This window comes from Gallinula chloropus, assembly GCF_964237585.1.
Source record: "Gallinula chloropus genome assembly, chromosome: Z".
Taxonomy (NCBI): Eukaryota; Metazoa; Chordata; class Aves; order Gruiformes; family Rallidae; genus Gallinula; species Gallinula chloropus.
The window spans coordinates 48,170,068-48,190,459 of NC_140089.1; the positions used below are offsets into that span (position 1 = coordinate 48,170,068).

A 20,392-nucleotide genomic window follows, 5' to 3' on the forward strand; every position below is an offset into this window, starting at 1 on the left:
GTCTTCAGCATTTTAGACACGCCTTCTAAGCTGGAAATCAAAACCTAATTTAACCTACATGTTGTCCAAACTTGCATTTCAGGTGCAAAAGACCAGATCTGTGTCGTGACAGCAAGACTGCAATGCATTCTCTCCATAAAAAAAATAGGCTAAAGCACAGATCTAGAGTATCAGAAACAAAAGTCGTTCAAAATGAAAAAGCCTGAATAGATTTTGTAAAGAGAAATCGTGGCTTAAAAAAAATCCTGGCATTCTGAAAAGAATATATGAATATATAGATAAGAGAGATCATGTTAATAAACCTTCTGAAAATTCAAAAGACCCTCAACAAATGCTCTTGAATCAGAAAGAGTGCAAGCTCTTTACAGGTATTTTTTTAAAATAGTAAAAAAAAATTACATATATTGGATAAATTATTAAAAAAAAAACCCACCAACTATCTTTCCACAGCAGAAGAAAGTTACGAGTCCCAGTGCTCTACCCTAGGGCATATGTAGTTCAAAATATTCATAACTGATCTGTAAAAAGACTGAAAGTAAAGTGACAAAGTTCACTGATGACAAAACAGAATTCATGTTATAAAGGTCAGAGGGCAATGGTGAAGAACATCAGAAGTTGATGGAATCAGTAAAACAAGTTAGATGGCAGACTAAAACTAACGCAGATAAATTTAACCAAGGCAAACAAAAAAAACCAACTTTACTTCCACATATAAGATGACTAATAGTTAGGAAAGTGGAAATGCCAGTTTAACATTCAGCAGTTGATTACAAAAGTGCATTCAAAAACACAAGCTGCTAGGAAAAAGGTTATCACTATACAGCATGTGATGTGCCTGCCTTGCTTAACCCTCTGCTTCTGGTATTCTAACCATCTTTTATCAGATTCATATGAAGATCCTTCCTCTTATCCCATGACTGCTGGTTTTGTTCAGAAGCTTTAAGGCATACATTGTTGAATAGTCCATTTTACAAAAGGACAAGCCAAAGAGGCCCACAGAAGGACAAAGAACATTGCCAAATGTATGAAGGAATGCTGAAGTAGACTCCTCCAAGCTGCAGTCAAAACATCTGCAGAGATTCACAACTGGGATTTACTGAACTGAACCCGGAGTTCAGCGCCATGAAGTGCGCAAAGAGAAAACAATTGTCACTGCCCTTCCTGTACTAAAAAAAAAAGAAAAAAGTAAAGTGGTATCAGAGACAGCAAGCTTAAATAGCATGGCACTTCCCACAATTTACTTGTAGGATCATAACTGTCTTGCCACATCATTTTTTCTACCAGGAACTCATTAAGTTTTAACTGGACAAGATTCTGGAGCGGGAATCTTCTGAGGAACACAAAACATGAAAATACCATTCCTGCTCCAACTCTTCGAGCCCAAGGCCATGGACAATCACCATATGCCATGCCACTAGCTTTAGACAGCATTGCACTGTCTATTGCAAGCTCACTTATCCACTGCTGAAGTTTTCTTCCTTACAATATGAAAAGATGTAGGACAACGAGAAATTCTTCTAAAAAAGGACAGGCTGCTCAGTTATTCCACATGCTTCTCCACAGGACAGGTAATTACTCAAGCTCATGGCTTAAAGCCAGGTTGGATGGAGCTCTGAGCACCCTAGTCTAGTGGAGGGGTGCCCCTGGGGCTCACAGCAGGGCGTTGGAAATAAATGATCTTTAAGGTCCCTCACAACCCAAACCAGCCTGTGATTCTCTGATTTCCTAGTAGTTAAGTCTGGATCTTCAGAACTAAAATACAAAGTCTTATTTATATATTTAAATCTCTATTGCTCTAGCCTAGCATACTTCTGTCTGGACACAAAACTGTCCAGACTGTTACTGATCCTCCACGTTCCACTAAAGTCAGAACAGCAAAAAATGCCTTCTCAGCAAGAATATAAACAAGACTGATTTGGTTTTATAGACAGCAGCTAATAACTAGTTTAGAATTTAGATTCACTGTTAATTTAACACGATGGGTAGATTCAGAGTGACACTGGCAACCTTGGGAAGGCAACACCATTTATCTCTAATATTCCAATTTAGCAGGAAGTCTAACCTTGGGAAGGCAACACTATTTATCTCTCCCTAATATAACAGCAAAAAGCATTTCGGTAGAGGATAGTGTCCCCCAAAGACTAAATACTCAAACTGCCAATTTGAACAATATGCTTGCTACTAGTCATTCAATGTATATACTACAAGCAAGAAGTTTAAGAAAACAGCTTACTGGGCTGAAAAGTCTTTCACTAGAGTCTCAAAATATTTAATCATGCTGCCTCAGTTTCACTACACTGTATTTTTCACAAAGTATTAAGAATAAATCTGCTAGCAGGAAGGGTGAAAATCTGTAATTTTTTGGGTATACACCAGTTGTGCTTTGCTGTGTTTAATGAATAAAGGCTGACAGACTGAGATGCACAGTTTTTACCTTCAGAACACTTTCATTATGTTTCTAAAAACAAAGAGGTCTTAGGCTTTGAAATACATTCTGTAGCGTCCAAGAGCATAAGATCAATGCATGATTAATTCTCCAAGAAGTATGTAGGTGTGTTTTCTCCTTATATATTCCATCTGGGGACTTGTCCCATAAAAGCACTTTATTTAGACAGTACAGTACTGTATATTACTAAAAAGCTTCCTTATTATGGTACTATTTTGCTGACAATAGGTTGCACAGAAATGAAGTATGTGATATGAATATTCTGAATAACATGTTTATTTTTATACCACCAGTGTTCACAATTCAGATGGAACAAGACTGTACATGTACTAACAAAATGTCCAAGGCATCAGTTACTTCCATTTCTGAAGCTCACTGGATTTGGGGTAATACAGCCAACAGAAACATTTAATTCCTGAGGAAGTTACTTAAACATACTATTGTTTGTATTAGTTTTGAGACAGTCACTCAATTCACAGAGTCATTTGTTCAGCATTTGTATTTCAATTCTTCAATTCAGTAGAATTGAATCCTGAATTTAACAGGCTGAAGTTCCAGCGAAACCAAAAACCAGAAGCTTGTTACTCTCAAACTGGAGAGATAAGGGGAGAAAGCCTTGCACAACCTGACAAACTTGGTCATACTCCTTTTTCTGTGTCCCACCACCTGATACGTCAAAAGAATCAGAATGAAAAAATCAAAACATAGTTCACAGACCAAAGCAGCATCCCAGAAAAATTTCACTTCTGTATTTGCTTGTCAGCCGCCCAAAGGACAAGCTTCCACTTTCAAGGATCAGGGATGCGCACTCACCGATATCAACGAGCTCTCTGCAATTACATCTAAAGCCATGACCTGGCCCCTTTTTTAGTCTGAATAGGCTCTTTTAAGTCTAGGCAGAGAGGGTTCTGGCAATATGACAGCCACATGAGAATCACAGGGCGGTGCAGTAGCAAAGTAGGAAACAGACTGTTCAGTCAAGAACTGTGAAGCAGACCCTAAGCTGATACAAGTATAATTGAATTACCACTATACCAACATATGGAAGATAAGACTAAAGCCTTCTGTCTTTGTGGCTTGCATTAGAAGATGTATTACAGGCACATAAAGCCCCTTAGGGGCACAACTAAGGGGGAGGTACCAAAAACTGCATTTGAGTTCCATTCTTCTTCAAAGTTAGAGAAAGAAACCAAAGTTCTTAATTTTTTTTTTAATTTCTCTACCTGTAGCCTCCGTTTCCAACCCTCTGTTCATACTTAAATATAAATTCATCTGTTAGGGGTTTTTTTCTAGATAATGGCATCATCCTTCACGTCTTTCAAATCCTTTACGTCTTTCACATGGTGATAAAAATGAAAACTTGACTTCTTAGTTAATAAATGCAACAGGCCTCTTCTAGATTCCTATCCTGACTTCAGATTGGGTTACTACACCATATATATCTAGAGTACTAAATGGAAACTGTACACAAACCTAGAATAGCAAATATACCACACAGCAGGCATCAGTTCCACTTCCTGAAAGAATCCAACCTGCTTTTTGGAATACATAACCATTAGTACAATAACTGAAAGAGTTGAATACAGAAATAATGTTACAAGAAGCATGAAGCAGTCACTTTGGAATTAACTTACATTTAGCTAATTTGACTAATCTATTCCATAGGAGGTCATTTTTTCTTACATCTTCTCTGTGTTAATCACATATTTAAAGTACCTTAACTTCTTCATTAGTTATGAGTAAAAGACGAAGAACCTGCTGATATCAAAATGAGTGTTTCGAGATTACTCTTTCACATTCCTGAGCTGTAGCCATGACCATATTAATGCTACACTATTAATGCTCAGCTAAAGATATTACAAGTTTGTTTACTTCACATTAACATAAACCAGGGAACTATTATTTCTTCAATAGCAGGGAAGTTTATCTGCAGGAAGGCAGATGACAGATGTTGGCTCCCTGACAGAAACTTAACAGTGCTTTAAAACTTTAGGCATAAGCAATGCTTTAAGCATATCTAATTTTGTAGTTAAACTACTACTAAATACAGTATTCCGGAACACCCTAACATGAACATCTAAAAAAGTACTGGTGTCTGTAAATCAAGGCTGCAAACAAGATTTACACGATTTCAATTCGCCTAAAGAAATTTACCATAGCAAAACTTGGCCTTGTTTTGTGTCTGTACCTGTCAGTACACTGACAGTTTTTGAAGGGGATCATGTTTTGTTACTTTAGGTGTTCCCCCGGGTTCCTACAGCTTACCCTCTGGGCTTGCTGCCAACAAAAAGAAGAACCATTTGTATCGTGTCAGCCTCGAACAAGTCACTCGTCCCCACCTACTACAGAAAGCTCTGGAGGTGTCATCTCAGATCTGCTTTTAAGGCATCTTGCGAGCAGGCACGTAAAAAGGGAAGGGCTTAAGCAACCCAGATGATGTTGAATCATCTGAAAAAAGTAACTGCCACAACAACACAACTTTTTAAGAGATGCTTTCAAGGGCGTGCAAAGACCACTCCCTGCCAGCTCCTTTTATTTGCTCAAAGATAGCTCAGAATGCTTTGGTACTGGGAAGGGATGGCACCGAGCAAGCTCTCTAAGTTATTAGCACTGCACGTTCACCACGCGGCACCTCTTAGAACTCCAAAGGAAAAGTGAGGTTTAACTTCCAGGCACCTCCGATGTACCAAATGGTTTACAGCCACCCGCTAGCAGGTGTCGCCTCTGCTCGGGGCAGAGCAGTCACCCTGCGAATGGCAGTGACGAGGCGGCACGGCCGGCCCCAGGTGCCGCCAGCCGCCGCCCGGCATCCCGCCGCACCTCAACTCCCACTAAGTTTCCGGGGCCGCGGGACGCACGGGGGTCGCTCTGGGGCGTCGGACGGCCCCTCGCCGGCGGAGAGCCGGGGCGGGCGCTGGCCGCCGCGGGCCGCCCGGCCCGGCCCGCACCGCACCGCGTTGGGCCTCGGGGCCGGCGGCGCCCGCACGCCGCCGCCGCGGTGCCCCGCAGCCCCGCCCCGCACTCACCGCGCTGCCGCCGCCGCCCAACTTCAGACCGACCCTCTTCACCAACATGATGCAGCCGTCCCGCCGGGCACCGCCACACTCCCGCGGTGGCGGCGGCGGCGCGTCCTCGTCCGCCTCCTCTCCCTCCCGGGTCGGGGCTGGCGGCGGCTCCGGCTCGGGGCTCATCTCGCTCCCACCATCCTCCCTGAGCGGCCGGGACGGGGCAGCAGCCGGTGCGGAGCGGGCTGGGGAGGCGGCCACCCGCGCCCGCAGCGGCCGCCTCCGCCGCGCCGCCTAGGCGGGGCGTCACCGCCCGCTGGCGTCACGGCACCACCCCGCCCCGTCGGCGGAACTGCTCCCGGACGGCCGGAAGCCGCGCAACCGCTCTTGCGGTGAGGTCGGGCGGTGTGACGGTACGTGCGGTGACGGCATCCGCCGGGGGAAGCGAGCCTCCTCCATACGAAGCGGCCTTTCGCTGGCCCTTCGTCGCCGGGCGGGTGTGACTGCCGGTTGCGTGTCCTCCTGCCGAGCACGACGAGGTCAGCCGCTTATCGTTAGGAGCCGTTATTATCAGAACCGTTTCCTTTCTGCGCGCCGCATGCGCAGGAGCGGAGCGCTAAGGGGCAGCGCAGTGCCGGCGGTGTACATTGACGGCTGCCGGGGGACCGTGGCAAGCGACCGCAGGAGGCCGGCTGCCCACCCGGCGCAAGGCGCTCGCCGGAGGCACGGGTGTGTTGCCGAGGCTGGGGGGGGCTTCCATCCCGCCGGCACTTCCTTCCCGCTTGATAACGTTACTGGGGTCGGGTCCTTGTTCCGCCTGGTACCGCGGGTGTTCCGCGCCGAGTGCCGGGCTGAACTTGTGAGGGAGCAGAACTCTTCGGTTTGGCAGAGCGATCAGCGTTGGCTTAAAGCGCCGTTTTCTGTGCGCTCTGGGGTCAGTGTGTAACAAGCCGTGTGAGAAACGTGCCGCCTTTGTCTCCCGCCGCAGCTGACAGGTCTTTCTTTTCTGGCAAACTAGCACCTGAAAGCGTTTCTCTACGTGACGGGTTTGTTTTTTTTCGAAGCTCTGGTTTGTTTGAAGTTGACGTTTTAAGAGGAGCATCCCGTGGGAAAGGCCTCGCGTTGGAGAAGTTCGTGGCGGTCTCCCGTGGGTGGGACCCCGCGGTGCCGCAGGGGAAGGGTCTGAGGAATGTCCCCCCCCGCACACACACACACACACACACACACACACACCCCAGCTAAGGAGGAAAACAACTCGTGACGAACTGACCGAAACCCCCATTCCCTGCCCCTCCCCACGCTACAGGGGGGAAGAGGGAGAGAAGGGAGCGAAATCGTGACTAAAGTGAAGTCTGCTAAGGCGGCGGCCGGGAAGGTGCTTTAAGGTCTGGTCGCACTTCTCATTATCTGACTCCGGTTTTACTCTGTGTGTGTGTCTAGTGTAATAAATTAGAGAGTTTCTTTCCTTTACTCCGTATTGAGTCTGTTTTGCCCGTGGTGCTGATTGCAAAATGATCTCTCCCTGCCTTTATCTTGACTCCTGCACCTCTCCATATGTATTTTCTCCCTTGTCCAGCTGCTACAAAGGGGAGCAATAAAGCGATCTTGGTGGGCATCTGGCCTCGACCCAGGGTTAAACCACCATATCATCTAATAAGGAAAATTATATTTGTGATTACATAGGTATTATTAAATCAACACCTATTATTTAAAATTACTTTTGTGCCTGCGTTCTGCTGTTCCTGGTAGCCTAGATGCTCTTGCAAAACCTTTCATTTCTTCTGAAGTAGTCACTATGGTAAAATACAGTCATATTTTCACTTTTTTAAAGGCTTCACCATTTAGTAACTTCAATACCAGGAGACTTAAGTCCTTACAGTTTTGGGTTGATAGTTTGGTTGTTTTTTTTTTTTTAATTAGCGGGCTTCAAAGTACCACAAGTTCTTTTGGTACAGGCAGCTTCCAGAGTTAGAAAGATACAACTTTATGAGCTTATATCAGCTGTTGCAGGTAGGTGGGTTTCTGGCTACAACATCAGGTTCATGTAAAAATTATTGCTTGAAATTTCTGTTGTGTTTTGAAAACTTCATTAAAATATATATTTACATCAACTAATTATTTAATCCAGTTAATGTACAAATTGATAGAAAGCCTTCCATAAACGTTCATGGTGGTTGAGTCAGGCTCAGCAGACAGCTGCTAGCAATTACATCATTACGTCCTTGTCCCATACAGATTTTGAAGTCAGAAGCATTTTTGTTTCCACATGCTGAACTTGTAATATTTATTAAGAACTGGTTAACCAGAAACAAAGAGTAAGTATGTAGTTTATGAAGAGCTGTTATAGTTACACAGGTGTACAGTTTCTCTCAATTCTGTGCTCTTTTTGGATTATTCCTAAGCCATATTTTTAAGCTATGTGGAGGGGGATTAATAATGAAGATATAAAGTTTATTACAGAATGCTATTCAGCATGATTAAAACAGTAAAAAGTTGTAAAAGAATATAATGAACTTGAGAGAATGCTTAAAATGTCAGCTGAAAGTGTTGATCAATGAAGATCTAATTAGTATATGGGTTTATAGATCTCTGAATTAGTGATTTCTACTTGGGAAAGATACTAGAAATTCTATAGTTAGTTTTGTGAATGCTCAGAATTGTTTTAAAAGGACAAGAAAAAAATCATTTGGAAATAACTGGGTAAGAAAAAAGTTGAAAATACCATGTCAGCATATCATGAATCCATTGATTCTATCTGCTCTTCTCACCCCCATCTCAAAAAGGAAGTAATTAACAACAGCAACAACAACAAAGTAGAATATGGAAACCAGGATGAGCAGAGTAGTGGAATGGCTTCAGTACATGTGAGAGAGCTGAGGGAAGGCAATGATACCACAGCATCCTGGCTGGTATGGAGAAAGTGACTGTTACCATTATTTGATGCTCTCTTACAGTTCAGGAATGGGAGGCACTAAATATAATGATCAGGCAACATGCTTAGCACAAATGGAAGCAGGTGTTTTTCCAGGGAAACTGAAACTAAATCATGGAACTTACTTCCAAATGGCAGGTACAGGTGGTTTAAAAGGCATTCACACAAGTTTGTGGAATAAGACTCCATTAAGGGCTGTAAGCAACAGAAAGTTCATAAGCTGCTGGTTGCATGACAGTGGGCTAGTTTATTGGAATATCCCTCTGCTGTTGCTCGTATTTTCCATAAACACACATTAATGTTTCAGAACCAGAATAGGTGAAAGTTTGGTGTAGCTCTACATAATGTTCTCTTATAAGGAGGCTTTAGCCTTGGCAGTCTTACAGACTGAAAGCTTTCAAAATGGAAACCACAGTAGCACTGTCTGACCAGCATTGCAAGTATTCAATATGTCAATGCTGATTGAAGAAATACCAAAAATGACAGAATCATTTGAATACAGAAGGTGATGCCATTGGTTGAGTCCATGTAGGCACAGTTTGAGAGAAAGACAGAAAGATCCCTGCAGCTTTTGAGAGTTCTGTGTCTTGGCAGGGTGCTGATGAAGACGCTCTTACTCAGAGAGCTGTCAATAAAACCAACTTGAAGGTTCCTGTCAATGAAGCAGTCGTTGTGTGCGAGAGGGGGGCCAGCTCATTCTGCAGGGTGCCATAGTTTTTTGCATTCAGTGTGAGTTGTGTGTTACAGTAACATGAGCGGTGGATATGAGCCAGAAACACCTGGCACGCACTCCTTACTCCATACATCACAGTTCCTGGTGAGAAGAGTTTAGAAGTGGTGACCCATGGTTTCACTTTCTTTGTGTGAGTAAAGGCAAGAGAAACAAAACCAATGGAATATGCTCATATTGCAATTTAGGTGTGTACAATGCCAAATTTATTACTCAATTTACTCAGATTTGTTATAGCCTCGTACGCTCATTCATTACAGTAAGTTTCCTTCTTTTATGCTTTTGGGCCACCTCATGATTTATTATTTCTCTATGACCATGGGCTACTTTGAAGGAAATTGCTGCAGCCTGGGTGCTCCAGGAACCGTTGACCTATGCTACTTCTGCCTTGTACTTTTTTACCTGGAATCACTTGTATCTCATAAAACTGGATACTTTTTTTTTTTTCCTCCACAGTGTTACTTTAAGCTTTTTCAGAGCTCCACCAGATAATATGATATAGTAGATAGTTCATTGCATGCACCAATCCTTTGTTACTGATAAAGTAAGTGTAATGGCAGCAAAGGGAATATACTTCAAGGAGAAATCTTGTGCAGGCAAAACCTGGGAATCTCCCGCTTTTGCTTGATGGTCTTTACTAAGTAGTCAAAAGCAGAGCAAGGAATTGATCAAATCCTGTCAGCTATTAAAAAGGAGTCCCACTAGGTGGGGTTATAGTTTCAAATGAATAGTATTGTCTAGTTCAAGGACAAGCATGGTTTTGCTTCTTATTTTGTTCAAGTTACCTACAGGATTCTATGCAATTAAAATACATTCTTTTTAGCCCTTCAGTTACTGTCCCTAGTACTACTTCAATACTGTTTTATATGCTACCAAATAGCAATCACAGGGAAGAAAAAACCCAAAACTCTGGCACAAATCATCTCAATTTGGGGTTAGTAACATTGTTGGTGCCATAATCTATGAAACATTTGGAATAGAGGTTTTATTTGCTTAGTCATATTTGGAAGGAAGACTGGTTAGTATGGGGGTGTCCTGTAGCAGGATTCCAGTGAAAACCAATGGAGATCAGAAGGCAAAATTAATTTTTGCCATTGCCTAGTTTGTGATTATTTAAAACCTTGTATCAATATCCTGGTAACCATACTTGTTGTATATTATGCTTAGCACACTTTCATTCCCTCATCAGATTAAAATGCCAAGGCATTGCTGTAATTCTTACACTTTCAGAATTATGATAGAAATCTCAAGGGTCACCCCCATTTTAATGTACTTAATAAAATCCGATTAGTACTAAATCACTTCTTTGTACAATTTTTAATACAAAGGATGACAAATGAAATTTAGGGGTTTTTAATCACTGAAATAAAAAGGGTTGGCAGATTTTGACAACGACAAGAACACAGGGAAATTAAAAGCAATCTAGTGATAATATCAAATGCTGTGGGTTCCAGGAAGAGGTACTGGAAAATCAAGCAACTTTTGTAAATTATCTAAAACTTAGCAAAAATCTATTTTCAAAAGTGATTTAACATCAGGAAATGGTCAGACTGAACTTCACTGATTTCAAGAAGTGTCTGGACAATGCATTCAGTCCCATGCTCTGACTTGGATGGCCCTGTGTGGAGCCAGGAGTTGGACTTGATGATCCTTATGGGTCTCTTCCATCTCAGGATATTCTGTGATTCTGTGAACTCCCTTCCCTAGCCATGGTGTGAGTTCTAATTTAGTTTGAATTCTGAGGATGGGCCTTCTAACAATACATTGAACCTATAGATAGTCATTACACTGCGAGTAAAAACAAGTACAACAGGAGTGTAGAACACGAGATAAAGGAAAAGAGAAAAAAAAAGAATACAGTGGGGTTTTTTTGCTTCACTTTTGATTAACGTGTGGTGGAGTTTTGTGGTGGTGTTGTTAAACAAAAGATTTCTAGCTTGGAAACCGTCAGAATTACTGTCCTTTACCTTATGAAACAATCACAAAAATCATAATAAATATACAACAGCTATTTGTTTTCTTCCACATCCTTTAAGTGAAAAAGTTCATTCATACTTTTTTGAATGTTCTTGCTGAACTCCTTACTTGATAACAGATGAGGTCATTGGAGATCATCCAGTTCCAAGATATATTATGTGAATTTAGCTGCTGTTTGCCAGATGTCCTCTAACTGCATGTCTACATTGAACTATAATTCAGCTTTGATGAAACAAATTTGTGTTGCTACATTTGCTTGACCCCTGAATAAGAAATTCAGCTTTTGCTTATATTACCTTTTTTATTTCTCCTCTGTGCTTGAAACTTTGCATTCAGTAAAAATCACTTAGCCCTCAAGTATTATAATAACTAGGGATGTTGATCTTTTGTGGCTACATTTTAGATTGTGCATTAGTACAATTATTGCACAATTAAGGCATTTAGCATCACAGTTTAATCCATTAATTTTTTTAAAAATTCCCTGTTCCTACCACTACTCTGGAGCATTTTCATACTGGAATGATGTATATGTACATCATAGTTGTAAGTGTATAAACTGTTTGCATAGTGCTTTGGGTCCCATCTGAATGAAGAATTCTATAGCCACATATTATTGTACGGTTTTGGTTGCAGAACAGTTTTACTACTTTGCAGGAAGATTAGGTTCAGGAAAAATTGGTTACAGAGTCAAAAAAAGTGTACTTTTTTATTATTATTCTGTGATAAATTTTACACAAAAAGGTGGGTGCTGCCATGCTTCTCTCAGTGCCAGTTTTTCTATAAAACCAAGTAAGGTTAAGAGACCTGCACACAAAATCCAGTTTTTAGAAATAAAATGTCAAGATGGATATCATCTGATCCCAATGGATGTTATCAATAAAATAGCATCTATGTCTCCACCAACCAACAAAAAGGAGACACAAGCTTTCTTAGGCACTGTGAGTTTCTGGTGAATGCATATCCCAAACTACAGTCTCATTGTGAGTCCTCGGTTCCATGTAACCTGGAGGAAGAACCATTTCCAGTGGGGCCCTGAGCAGCGACAAGCCTTTGAACAGATCAAACAGGAGACAGTCCATGCTGTAGCACTTGGCCTGATCTGGACAGGGCCAGATGTAAAGAACGTGCTGTACACCACAGCCGGGGAGAATGGCCCTTCCTGGGGTCTGTGGCAGAAAGCACCAGGGGAGACTCGAGGCCGACCTCTGGGGTTTTGGAGTCGGGGCTACAGAGGATCCGAGGCCCAGTGCGCTCCAACAGAAAAGCTGCTGAATTATGGCAAGATATTGCTGCCCAGATGGAGAAGCTTGTTGTACCCAAGAGGAACAACAAAACAAGCAGCACAAAGATCAGGCTGATGAGATTTAAGTGGCTCAGGTAGATCTGGACTGGCAACATAAGGGCATATTATTTGCAGCTCGATGGGCCCATGACACCTCAAGGAAAAGATGTAATTTATAGATGGGCTTGCAATCAAGGGGCAGATGACTATGGACGCGGTCTCACAGGTCATCCATGAATGTGAGACATGCACTGCATTCCTACAGTCGGGCAAGGCAAGCTGTTAAAACCTCTTTGATATGGAGAATGATAGCTGAAATATAATTACAGGGAGGCTTGGGAGATTGATATTGCACTCCCACAAGCCTGTGTCCTTAAAATAAGATTAAAAATAAGATTAAATAAAATATCAAATCATATCCAATCAACAATGTAAAATGAACCATACTAAACTATATTAAATATAAATAATCACATGAAATACAATAAAATGCATATAATAAATAAAATATTAATTAAAATTCAAATAATGAAATAAACTTTTAGAATAAATTAAATTAAACTAAACCCAAATGCAAACAAAGAAATTATGTAAAATAAAATATACGAAGTGAACTACAATAACAAAGGAAAATGAATGACATGACATTTAATGACATGATATGTAATGAAATTACGTGCAAGGAACTGACATGTATGAAATGGTACCATTAAATTAAAAAAAAATTGAAAAAGTACAAACTGAAATGAAATGATGTGTAATGAAAAGATAAAATGATGTGATATATAATAACATGCTATGTAATGTAATGACAAGTATATAATGACATGAAATGAAATTAAATTAAATTAAATCCTGTTTCCACTTGAAATCTTTCTGATTCTCTGCTTCAGGCTGAGGTCTTGATCTTTCAACATCGCTAGAGCTGTGGGGTTTTGACATCCTGTAGAATCCCAGCTCAGCTGGATGAACATAAAATACTTTCAAAAGCACCAAACTTCACACTTATTTTTGCAAGATGGTTCAGACGGCCAACATTATCTAGAGATGATGAAGTTCCACAAGGCCAAGTGCGAAGTTTGCACATGTGCCAACTGTATCCTGGGGTGCATGAAGCACACCATTGCCAAACAATCCTGAGGGAAGGAGGGGAAGGTTACCAGTGCCTCCTTTTGTTCCATACTTTTCCCCTCCTGCAACCCTGAGACAAGTGTTGCCCATGCAGCGTTGTTTGGGGTACTCCTCAACAAGTCACAGTGGAGTTTTCAGCTTGTCTGACCCTGGGGATCCCGCCAGCTCCAGCCCTACCCCAGCCCATCCCATCTCGCACCCATGGATCACTATATCGTGTAACACCTCCACCCAAGTCATAATACATGTGGGGCGGTACTGAGGGTGTTGACGACTGCTCAATGTTTGAATTCTTTCTCTCGGAATGAACGTGTGTTTGCAAAGCACCCTGCCATCGCCTAATAAGAGGTCTGAGGTGGCTGGGGTCTACCAGTGCAGCCACTGGTAGCCTTGCTGCCCTCCTTCATACACTGCCTGGATACATGCGGCTTTTTGCACCCCTTCAGCCAACTCTGAAAGTCCTTCTATTTAATGGTAAAAGGTTCTCCCTACAATTTGGGGTCCATACCCCCAGTCCAATAAGCCACTCGGGAGGTTAATGGCTAGTTGCCCTGCAGTCTCTTACTCACAAACACTCCCAGAACCCAAAACCCTCCATCTTCGCTCAACAGTATCTGATCACCCTCCCCCCCCCCCGACAGTCTCCACAAATACTTCATTTGAATCTCCAGGTTTTCATGAGAACTTCACTTGCAATTGTTAAGCTCAGGTCCTGGTCAGAGAATCATGCAGGCTGTGGTCCGGGGGTCCATGCGTGCCTCTCTGTTTTAACACAGGATCCAGTTTCTCCATTTCCTGGGAGAGGAGGGAAAGGGAAGGGGAAAGAGATGTATCCACCTGTGCTAACATCAGTTTTCATCTGCTCTCTTTCCCTTTGCAGTTCTAATTTCAAACAATCTATTATTTCTAGTTGTTTCCTTAGATTGTCCATGGTTAAGCTTTTGCAATCATTATTTTGCTCTGTGCTCAAATCAAGCAGGTGCCTAGGATGGCACACATGGTTTCTTTACTTTTGCCATTTCAGCTGTTTCCACAGCATCGTTCTATCCTTTCCACAGCCACTACAGTGTCAGGACACTTTTCCTTTGCCCAGTCTAAATCTGTGGGAGAAGGATTACAGCCATGCTTCTGTATTGTCTCCTCTGTAGACATCCTGCCAACTATGGCAATTTAAATGCCACAGAAATTCACAAGCCAAGCCAGGCCAATTAATAAGCTAAAACTGAGATTTATTTTCAGAAGATGGAACAAAAATGAAACCACGTTTTACTCTAACTGAAACAGCTCTAAGACTCCAACAGACGTTAACAGTACAGAGGTTCAGGTTGTCGGTCAGAATGTTAACACTATGCTGTTGACTTGTGAGCTCCTATAGATTTATAGTTGATGATTCAAAATGTGCAAAATCACTCCCCCATGTAAGATGCCGCTCCACTATTGGAGTTTCAAGACCTTTAACCCTCTCACTAAAAACCAACAGTTCCTTGTTTATGTCTTTTCAAAATTACTCCTAACTGGTTTGGGTATTATTTTGCCTCTACAAAAATTATACTTTATAACTCTTCATCCCTACTTGAAAATTGCTGGAATTTAAGAATATCAGAAGTTATGATACTGATACAATTTAGCGAGACAGAGGGACATTGTAATAAGGTCTGTTTATGCACTGTGCAATATGATATGCATTAGCAAGCATGAAAGCCAACATCATAAAGTATGATTATCTAAAAGTGATCAGCTTAAAGTGATTATCAGCAGTGTTGGGTAACTGCAATTTCCTCAGATACCACCAGAGAAAAAGGCAAAGCAAGTCAATGCATTCCACCACATTCAACTCCAGTGAGTAACACAGATGATCAAAACCTGTTGAGATAAGGGCATTGGTGGGAGATATATACGGTTTAAAAAAAATCAACATATTTAAATTAAATCCCTAGAATTCTAAACATGCTTTTATTGATTTAATTAAAATCATCATTACTTTCTGCATAGTGACTTATCATTTCATAGGTGTTAGCTGAATATTCCTATTATTAAGGAACATATCGATCCAGATCATGATAATGAGTGTGCAAAGTCAGTGGGACAATATTGAAAGTGAGCACACTATTATGGCCTCAGGGTGATATGTTAGGAGGATTAAGGAAACGAGGACACCTATTTGTTAGTCAAAATGGTATTACACGCTTTCAGTCTGAGAAGGGGTGCTAGCATAAAGGAGAATGGATCCACAGGCAACATGAGAAATCTTGCTGACTCACAGCAGAGCCTCAAAAAAAATTGGACCACTGTTCAGAGGTTCAGAAATCCATTTAGCTGATTTCCAATGGGAAATGAGTCAGAAGAAAGTTTTGATAAATTCTTGTGTTTTCAGTTACTCTGCAAGGAAATAACTTGTTCAGCAATGCTTCAGGCATGCAGCAAGGTTGACGGTGATGCCATATTTCCAAGACACTCTCATGTCTATTACCGTGCTAGGCCTGTGTGTGTGTGTGTGTGTGTGTGTGTGTGTGTGTGTTAAGACCCGTTGGCAATCAAAGGAAAAGAAACATCGTTGTGAAAATCACCATTATCACAATATGGCTTCATGAAGTGAGATTCAGGTTGCAACAAATAAGGGACACTTTTACTTACAATTGTTCTGTATTTTTAAATTGTCTCTACTGTATGGGTATATCCTGTGTTGTCTGTGGGATTTAGTAGTAGAAACAAATGATTTAGAAAGGAAAAGAAAAAAAATGCTGAAGAAACCTTGGCAGGGAATGCCAGGTTAGTTAACTGTGCTAGTGCTAGAAACTCAGATGCAAGAGTTCAATCTCAAAACATAAGTGTCCTGGTTTCGGCTAGAATAAAGTTAGTTTCTTTCAGCGGGTGGAATGCTGTGATTGGGAGTTGGGATGAGAGCAGTGCTGATAGCACACGGATGTTTTAGTTGTTGCCAAGCAGTCAAGGGCTGTTCAGTTGTTCACACTGCCCTGCAAACGAGAAAGTGGGTGGGCAGCCAGGAAGCTGGGAGGGGACACAGCCAGCAGGACAGGTAACCCAAACTGGCCAAAGGGCCAGTTAGGTCATGCTCAGCATAAAAGAGGGGCTGGGGAAGGGGAAAGAGCACTCAGCTCCAGGACACGCTGTTCTGGGGATGGTCCGGTTTCAGGACGGCTCTGAGCTGTGCGGCCAGAGTGGTGCGGTCCAGTGAGAAACTCCACTGTGTATCACCAGTTTTGTGTATTTTGCTGTAAAGTCCTGTTGTTATTAGTGTTATATATCTCTCTCTGCTATCCCAGTAAACTATACTTATCCCAACCTGTGAGGTTTTGGTTTTTCTGGTTTTCTTTTCCCTCCCTTCCCTCTTCCCCCAGTTGCCTCCACACACCCCCACACCCTCGTAAAGAGCGAGCGGCTGCGTGGTGCCCGGCTCTCAGCTGGGGCAAAACTACGACAATAAGAAGGGAAGATGGTGTTTGACATTTACCCACGCAGATCCTGCTTATGATTTAAGCTGTGCCTCTGATGAATTTACTGCTCCTATACGTGAGGGATGGAAATCAAAACTCAACCTTAACTGCAGTGGGAGCTACTTACTCACTTTATATTACAATAGTTACTCAGCCACAAATAGCTTCTGTCCAACAGTTTACTGCAGCTTGTATAATTGAATAGATTAAATAAGGAATATAGGAGAGTCAATCTGAAATAAAGAAAAAGAGCAGGAAGGCAGAACACACTTAGTTAAACCTGAATTTGCCCAAGAACTAGATACTGTAAATATGAAAAAAATCCAATGTATAAAGCAGCAAACCAGTTATTATCTCTATTAGAATTTCAGCTAGCATTGCCCTTATCCAGTTAAATCTGTCTAGTTGCTAGTGTAATTGTTCCTCTACTTCCCTGGTATGAAGTAAAAGTTTATTGAGCAATAGCTTGGCCTCACTACTGGGGTAGTAGAAAAGCCACTCTTGTCGTGTATTGGCTTGTGTATATTCCTGACCCTGCATATCACGTATGTCACTGATTAAGGAAGAATAATTCACTCCTCACGTTTTTATACTTTTCCTAAGATAATATAATAAGAATTATAACAGTAGTTTAAGGTGTTTGAAAGTGCCTAGCGGATAGAGCATCCACAGCATTTCACCATATATTGCCAGGCATCGTAGAGCAGTGTTTGGTAGCTTTCTGCAATAAGAATGCTCATAGCTGCAACCACTACTCACCCCTTGGCTCAGATTTCCCCTGGGGTATCCCATTCAGAAAATAACTAGCTCCAGTTTTCAGTTTCTAGTGCATGGTCATATAAATACCTTGCAATAGTAAATCCTCATCTTTTTTACTGGAACATTAAAGCTATTCCATAAATTGCTCATTATTTTGGATCCCTCCTTTCAGTCTGTAGAAAATGGCTCTAAAAACGTTCACCAGGCAAAAGTTATCACTAGTAGCTAGTGATTAACAAAGTAGCATTATTAAGTCAACCTAATTAATGAAAATGGATATGTAGAGTCGCAGCTTACTTATTAAGTGTATCCATATAAGTTACTGGTACAGAGAAATTATGAGTTCTGGTGATATAATTTAGCCTATTATAGCTTTTTCCTAAGAATTGCAGATGTTATAATGTGTTTTCAGTACAGAGAATGTTAACCTTTAGCAGAATCAGTTATTTTCCTTGTAACTATGTTTACACCTGTATCATATTTCAGAATTCCCCCTTGGGTGATTATTTCATTCTAATTCATGATTCCTTTATTTTTGGGGGTGTATTTTCAATATGAAGCCTTGGACTGTGCCTTCACAGCTTCAGAAACTATTTTTAAAAAACAAAGCCATACTAGAACTATATGTGTATTTCATATATACATATAGCCTTTAAACCTTTTTCCTTCTACACAGAATTGGAGTTCTGTATGATTCTGTACAAACGTAGTGGAAGAGAAAGGAAAAGCAGGTATTTTCCATAGCCCCGCCCCCTCCCCCCCATCGTCCCAAGAAATGGAGAGAAGCAAACAAAACCAGACAATTGTATAGGTAATCCTTTACAAACAAATGAAGAAAGACACCATTCCGGAAGTGACAAAGAACATTTATGACCCTTCCTATCTGAGGAAAAAGGGGACAATTTAAAAGGCCTGTCTTTTATTTTATCAATCTAAGTAGCAGCTTTTGTGAATACAAGAGTCTCATGCCTCTTTGGCCCATGAAACACATTTGCAAAGGATCCCTTTTTCCTGTACATATTTCAATCTCCCATTTTCTTTGCTAGCATGGTGGATGGATGTTTTGGGTCACAGTAGACCTAATTTGCCTCCAAGGTCCCCGAGGATCCAAAGAACCAAACAAACCAACATGATTTGTAGGCTGCACCTCAGGTCTTCCCCTGAAGACACTAATTCCCCTTGGTGGAAGCATAAGCCAACATGTCCTGGAAACTACAGAGGCATAACTTGTAAGTGCTGTCAGGCGAATAGCTCATTGACTTCATGAGGAGGCCACTATGGACTTCTCTACACATGTGTAGGGTTTGTCCTCGTCTTCCCTGCCCTCCTCCCTTCAACAGGCTTAAATCCCTCTCCCTGCGCCCACCTAATTCGAACTCTGCCCTAGTCAGGCCCCACCTGGAGTGTTGTGTCCAGTTCTGGGCTCCCTGGTATAAAAAGGACAGGGATTTCCTTGAGAGAGTCCAAAGAAGGGCTGCGAAGATGATTAAGGGCCTGGAGCATCTAAGCCTCAGGAGAGGCTGAATAAGCTGGGGCTGTTCAGTCTTGAGAAGACTAAGGGGGGATCTAATTAATGTCTATAAGTATCTTAAGCGTGGAATGCAGGGGGAATTAGCCAGCCCCTTTCAGTGGTCTGTGGACATAGGACAAGGGGCAATGGCTGCAAGTTGGAGCACAGGAAGTTCCACACCAACATGCGGAAGAATTTTTCACAGTGAGGGTGACAGAGCCCTGGGACAGGCTGCCCAGGGAGGTGGTGGAGTCTTCTTCTCTGGAGATATTCCAGACCCATCTGAACGCCTATCTGTGCAATATGAGCTGGGGAGCTGCTTTGGCAGGGGGGTTGGACCCGATGATCTCTCGAGGTCCCTTCCAACCCCTGTGATTCTGTGATTCTGTGATTTCCATGTACAGTTCCATGCATTCCAAATCATGGTGATGTATGCCTGAGCAATTTTCTAGTGCAATATGCTGCACTGAGGTGAAGCAGAGTATTTGCTGGTGCAACTGCCTCTGAGCAAGAGAAAGCTCTGCTCACAGGATTTTCAGGAAGCACACCTCAACAGAACTGCATATGCAGCGCAGTAAACAGTCTGTGTGCCAAGTGGAAACGCACCACAGAAAGCATCCCACAGCAAAAGATTGCATTTGTTAATGATTTTGGAATAATTTGTAACGTTCCTTGACATTACCCTTGATTTATACGATTGTCTTCACTATCTCTTGCACAGGCTTTTCCAATATGGATCCAATTAGTCTATTGGAGAGACATAAATTCTTAAAGAAAAGTGAAATTTACAATCTTAAAAGAAACGGGAACATTTTGCTACTTCTAAGAATACAAAAGCTCTCTAGAGTATCACGTAACCTACACTTGCAGCATTCCTGTGAAGTAGCTTAGTATTCCTTCAGTTTAAAAGATGAGGAGAGTAAGAAACAGAAATGGTTTAGTGGCTTTGTGAGTTAGTGGTCAGATAAGGCCCCGAAGCTCTGAGCCTTGATTTTCAGCACTTCCCTCTGGTTCTCTGCATTTATTTTTCACTGTAATATGTACTCGCATAAATAGAATTGTATCAAATACTTAAAGCTCGTGACTGCTTTCTGCTTTCAAAAATATTTTATTTTGCTGTTTGGAATCAATTTAATGTGTTGCAGCCAAAAAAACCCCAAACTAA

General features: G+C 41.8%; 1 protein-coding gene across 1 annotated transcript in view; it reads right to left on the reverse strand.

Moving 5' to 3' along the window:
- MFSD14B (major facilitator superfamily domain containing 14B) overlaps window positions 1-5,637 on the reverse strand; it is a gene marked incomplete at its 5' end in the record, with an annotated part of 31,607 nt that extends 25,970 nt beyond the window's left edge. The window contains one exon of the mRNA XM_084278954.1: window positions 5,473-5,637. Within this exon, the coding sequence (XP_084135080.1) occupies window positions 5,473-5,637 (165 nt within the window). The remainder of the gene's footprint in view (window positions 1-5,472) is intronic.
- Window positions 5,638-20,392: the final 14,755 nt, after the last annotated feature.